The sequence below is a fragment of the Lactuca serriola genome, chromosome 6 (genome assembly GCF_051521515.1).
Source record: "Lactuca serriola cultivar US96UC23 chromosome 6, Lser_US96UC23_V15, whole genome shotgun sequence".
NCBI lineage: Eukaryota > Viridiplantae > Streptophyta > Magnoliopsida > Asterales > Asteraceae > Lactuca > Lactuca serriola.
This window is the reverse complement of record NC_136413.1, coordinates 151,974,423-151,980,768: the sequence shown is the minus strand read 5'-3', so window position 1 is coordinate 151,980,768 and position 6,346 is coordinate 151,974,423. Positions and strand designations below refer to the sequence as shown.

Here is a 6,346-nt window from a genome sequence, read left to right as displayed (position 1 = left end):
TTAAAAAATTTAGGATCCTTAGATTTTACCTAGAGTTTTTCAAAAATAGGGGTAGATGAAACCTGGTGATCTTAGGAAAAGTTTGAAGTCATGAACTCCTTGTCTTCGTATGACCTTGATGCATAAAGTGGTATTTATTTTAGAAGTTTGTTACGAAGGAACCTCGGTCTTCAAATTTCAGGAGGGATCCTTAACTTAAGATAACATGTAAATGTTATAAATCTTAGGATTTTCCTGGGGAAGATCCCTATTTGAGATAACATGTAAATGTTATAAATCGTAGGAATTTTCTAGGGAAGATACCAACTTTAGATAACATGTCAATGTTATAAACCTTAGGAGTTTTTTGGGGAAGATCCCAACTTGAGATAACATGTAAATGTGATAGACCTTAGGAGTTTTCTTGGGAAGATTCCAACTTAAGATAACACGTTAATGTTATAAATACTAGGAGTTTTATGGAGACGATCCCAACTTAAGATAACAAGTTATTACTATAAACTTAGGTTCAAACTTTAGGATATCAACTTATGTTCATAAATGAGAGGGTTTCCAAGTCACTAAAGCATGAAATGATCCCCTCATCCACATCCCATAGTTGGATACCATGCACTTATGCGAGGTGTATAAATCTTAACTCATGCGAAAGAGGTTATTAATTCATTAACCCTTAGAGGGAATTGAGTACCATTATTCGTAGGCAAGGTAATCAGTCTCTATTCTTGGGAGATTCATACTGTGAGTTGTAGGATAGTTCCAGTTATGGGATCCTTGCATACCAGTTTCCCTTTGGACATCAAGATCTATGAAGAGATACCTGTAAAAATTCATAGAGGTCATAATCCCTAAAGGTCAGGATCCGGGGAAGTCGGGATCCTTAAATGTCAGGATCCTTAGATGTCAGGATCCTTAGATGTCAGGATCCTTAAAGGATAGCATCCTAGAGTGTCCGGATCCTTTAGTTCCAACATGCAATAAATGTGAGCTAAGGGTGGGTGTTAGGTCGGCTAACGCGCCTCCGATGCCATTATAGGGTAAATAGCACGCGTACCTTGAGTGTATCAAGAAATGAGCGATCGTACTTACATAAAATAAGATTTGAGATGTATCACATTCCAGGATCTTGGTAAAATATCTCCATCCCAGATAGCTAACCCATATGCCCCCTTTCTTGCTTCAACATCTATGAGGTATGACCCCTCCTACTTAGGAGCTAGTTTACCTGAACCAAGATGCTTGGTATTTTGGAATGTTTTTCTTAGTAGCAAGTATCATACTTGGAATCTCCTTATCCTCATGTTTTTATTGTATTCCCTGGTGGTCTTTTATTGATGAGCAACAATACGGATCTTGGCAAGATCCCTAAGTTCATATATGGTGTCGAGATCTTGGGCCAGGATCCTATTGTTTTGCTTTTGGTTTTGGAGTAGGTATCTTGTTGTGGGGATCACCACTTCATTGGGGATCATCACTTCCGTGCCAAACACTAATGAGTATGCGGTTTAGCTGGTAGCTACCTTGGAAGTGGTTCTATATACCCATAATACGAAAGGATGTTCTTCAACCCATCTTCCTTTCTTCTCATCCAACCTTTTCTTTAAGTTTTTTACTATAATTTTGTTGCTGGATTCCGCTTGGCCATTGGCTTAAAGGTGGACAGGAGTAGACATCACCATTTTGATTCCCCAACATGTGCAAAAGTCCCTCGTTCTTATGCATATGAATCGGGATCCATTGTCGCATATAATCTCAACACGGATCCTGAATGTGGTTAAGATGTTACGTCTGATGAAGGAGACCCCCTCATTGTCTCTTACTTGGACGTAGGCTTCAACTTCTATCCACTTTGAAAAATAGTCATCCATTACTAGCATGAATACATTTCCTCTAAGGGCTACTGGAAGTTTACCCACTATGTCCATTCCCCATGTCATAAATTTCCAAGGGGAATTAAGAGGATGTAGAGGTTCGGGTGGTTGGTGCAAGATGTTTCTATGTCTTTGACAAGCGTCACATTTCTGTGCATGGAGGAATGAGTCTTTATTCATTGTCGGCTAGTACTATCCTTTCCTTAATACCTTGGAACATAAGGATCTGCCCGCAGTATGGTTGCCATAGTCCCCTTCGTGGATGTCCTTTAGGACTTCTACAACTTCATGATCTTCTAAACACCTGAGGTATGGTCCTGTTGCAAATTTTTTATACAACTTACCTTGGATTATAACAAACTTCGACCTCCTTGTTCTAAATTCTCTCTCGCTTTTCTTTTCCTTTGGGACGGTGCCTTTTTTGAGGTATTGCATGATGGGTTTAATCTAGGATCCTAAGGTCGGAGAAGGATCTTGGATGTTAGGATCCTGATGTTGGGTCGTTGAGTCGGGATCCTCGATCGCGGCAACGTCGACAGTCTCCTCATGATCGTTGGGGTTTCTTAGTCCCTCAATGGGATCCTCGATTTTCGGGGTCAATACGTAGGCTATAGGGATCTTGTTCTCCAAGGGGATCCTTAAGGAAGATCCTAGATTGGCCAAAGCATCAGCTTCAGCATTGTCTTCTCTAGGAACCTGGTTTAGGGTAAATGTTTTGAATTTTGAGGCCAGGTTTTTAAGGATTTGGAGATATAGAACTAGCTTCTCTCCTTTCACTACATAGGATCCATTAAAATGATTAGTTAGTAGCAAAGATTCGATGAATACATGAGGATCCTTGATTTGAAGATCCTTGACTAAGTGTATTCCCATGATTAGCGCTTCGTATTCTACTTCATTGTTGGTTGCATTGAATTCACAGCGGAGTACATGGGGTAGGATGTCCCCATGTAGCGATTTTAGTATGATCCCCAAGCCAGTTCCTCTTTGGTTCGATATTCCATCTGTGAATAGAATCCATCTTCCCATGTTTTCCTCTTCTACAAGTTGTTTGGCTTCTATTTTGACTTTAGCTCTTAGATCATCACTAAATTTTGCCATAAATCTGCCAATGTTTGGGACTTTATGGTGGATCTCAGTTCATACTTTATGTCATACGTGCTTAACTTCACAGACCATTTCGCCATTCTTCCTTACATTTCTGGTTTTCTCATGACATTCTTGATCGGATAGTTAGTTCTTCTAATTATAGGGTGTGTTTCAAAATAATGTATTAATTTAGTCGAAGCAGCTACTAATGCAACTATATTTTTTTCAAGATGAGAGTACCTGGTCTCAAGATCCAGGATATTTTTACTTACATAGTATATGGGATGTTCGTTCCCATCGAGATCCTTGGCTTGTACAACGCTTACTGCGCTTAAGGATACTGATAGGTAAAGAAGGATTGGTTCCCCATCTAGTAGTTTTACCGATAGAGGTGGCGAGCTTAAATGTTTTTTAAGCTCTTGGTAAGCATCTTCGTGTTCCTGGGTCCACTTGAATATTTTGTTTTTCTTTAAGATGTCGTAGAAAGGCTTGCATCTTTCTGGGGATCTTGAGATGAACCTGTTTAGGGCTGCCACTCTTCCTGTTAATCTTTGGATATCCTTTATCGAGGGAGGTGATTTCAGATCAAGGATGGCCTTCATTTGTTTTTGTCTTGCTTCGATTCCTCTTTTGGTAACCATGTATCCCAGGAACTTTCTCGATCTCATCCCAAAGTGGCACTTGGAGGGATCCAACTTCATGTTATATTGGTCTAGGATGTCGAAGGCTTCCTCGAGATCCTTGAGGTGATCCTCATCTTTTTTTGGATTTGACTACCATGTCATCGTTGTTGACCTCCATTATGTCCCCCAGCTTCTCCTTGAACATCTTATTCACCAACCTTTGGTATGTTGAGCCCGCATTTTTCAGACCAAATGGCATGGCAGTGTAACAATAGACACATGTTGGTTTATGAATGTTATGTCCTCTTGGTAAGAGGGTTCCATTTTGATTTGTTGGAATCTTGCTGATGCGTCCATGAACGTCAGCAATTCGTTACCCGATGTTGCTGATGGGTTTTAGGCATAAGAAACAATCCTATGTGCTCATACAAACCCTAATGCTTGGATCTAGGTTTCTCTATTGTACGTGCTTTGAATCCAAGACTAATAAACTTAGATCTAACATGTTATAAACTGAATTAGGGTTTAGAGAATTACCTTTGATTGTTATATAGCAATAGCAATCAATTCCTTGCTTGGATTGGCTTTAAAAGCTTAGTGCCTCAAGTGCTGCACCTCTAATGGAGTCATAAACACCATATACAACTTGGATGAAGAGGAGAAGGAAAGAGGCTGCCCAAAAACGACTAGAAACCCTAGAGAATCAGTTGTCCACGTTTTTGGGGCCTAAGGGGTCCTTTATATACTTGTGTAGGTTGCTAGGGTTTCAGTCAAAACCCTAATGGACAACTTAAACTCTAAGCAGCCCATGGAACGTTCTGGATAAGGCCATGGACGAAAATATGATGGGCTTCCATCATAATTTCGTTCACCCCCTACTCCTTTAGCATTCCTTAGCCCAATAACTCAATTATCCAATAATTGCAGTCCAGTCCCCTAAATTTAATTAATCTCTTTTAGCCACAAAATTAATTCTTGACTAATATTAATTAAACAATATGATTTCCCCTTTAATATATTATTCTCATAATATATTAATAAATCATATTTAAACCTCTCTCTCCTTAATTCATCCTACATATTGCTATGGTGAAGGCAACCCAAAAGGACCATGCTCATAATCGGGTCAAGTACATACCAAAATAGTTATGGACTTAGACACTAATCCAACAGTCTCCCACTTGGATAAGTCTAATAACTATTTTCCGTATGACTTCAGAACCTGATCAGCAATCGTAGCTTTCAAAAGCCGCTGTCAACTCTGATCTTATCAGATAGCGTGTCCTCTAGATAAGGGATTATAGATTCCTCCATTCTCAAGATATCGTATAGACAAAAGACACGAATTTCAATCATTCTCTCTATACTGTTTCCCGACTTCCGATTTATGCCGACTGATAACAGACTACAATTGAACACATCAACTTAGTCCCGGCTTGGCCAAGCGCTTAGGTGTCATCACTAAATCATCGAGAGGCCCACAGATATCACTTTTATCCCACTTTGGATAAAAGGAATGGATAAACTTCGACTCAAATGCTCGCTTGCATTTACTGATCGAATCACACACAACAATAAGTTTTATAACACCAAGTTATTGGTGCGTTTACTTATTATCAATGTGTAACCGACCAACAAATAACAACTCACATGTCTCGGTTTCAAGAATATACAATATTATCGTCTCACTAATCACTCGTGATAAATCTATGAAGTGATCCAAGTGAGCGTGGGTTTAATCCAATACTCTAATCTTATCAAAGCACTCATGAACTCTGCAGCAAACTTGTGCTGTGTCTAAACACTTCAGACAATCTACAGACAGATTCATGACAGTCTTTATTCATACATACTCCCAATGTGTGACCGACTGTGGGTGTTTGAATAACCTAGTTATTATGGAAGTCAAAACATGCAAATTGAAACATAACAATAATACTTAATCCTATATGGCCTCAAACTTGTGAGAGTAAATAAAACACTTCTATTTAACCACCATATTGATTTCTCATTTATATCGTTTACTATTTCAGAAAATCAACTTATTACTTAAATTACAACAATAGCTGTCCCATGCATAAAGCATGCACACTATGTTTCCTATGGTCCTTACTTTGTGAAATAGATCAATTGAAAAACCTTTTCAATGATGCTCATTTCACAATTCCTAATCCTTATCATTAGTGTAAGAACACAAGGTTCTTTGCTACTATTAGAATATGCTAGATTCTAACATCTTATGCAACGATCCTTTCATAAATTCATAGCACAAAAGTCACCAAGACTTGGCTAATGAAATTATGAAGTACTCTATCGGACATTGTTACAAGACAATTCCATAGACGTGAAGTCTCACATTCAAAGTACATTCATTTGAACATCCTTCCTGCATAAAAGTTTCTAATCTAGGCATAGAATCTCAATATCCAACTCCCAATATGGAAACATTTCCACATTTGCCATATGACAACTCATTCTTAACAGAATCTTATCTATTCATAATAATGTCGATATGGTCCATCCAATACCATACTTCCAACTAATCACAAGCGACCAATCCTCAGCGAACTTTGGATCATCCTTTGACAGTTGTTTAATTATTTTAGTCAAAACCAATTCTAGTCCTTTTTCCCTCTTAATGCGCTAGACATTTAGAAAATTTTAGAATGGTAAAATATTATAGTATTTGCAATCGATCCTATACCCGAAGCATATGGGACACGATGCATAATGTATTACATAAAGATATGATACTTTACCAATCTT

General features: G+C 38.4%; 1 protein-coding gene across 1 annotated transcript; it reads right to left on the bottom strand.

Annotated features, from left to right (window-relative positions):
- Window positions 1–2,315: 2,315 nt before the first annotated feature.
- LOC145060268 (uncharacterized) lies at window positions 2,316–3,598 on the bottom strand. The gene is made up of 2 exons (XM_079007963.1): window positions 3,198–3,598; window positions 2,316–2,973 (listed from the first exon to the last, which is right to left on the bottom strand). The coding sequence occupies exons 1-2, from the start codon at window positions 3,596–3,598 to the stop codon at window positions 2,316–2,318; spliced, it is 1,059 nt and encodes a 352-aa protein (XP_078864089.1).
- Window positions 3,599–6,346: the final 2,748 nt, after the last annotated feature.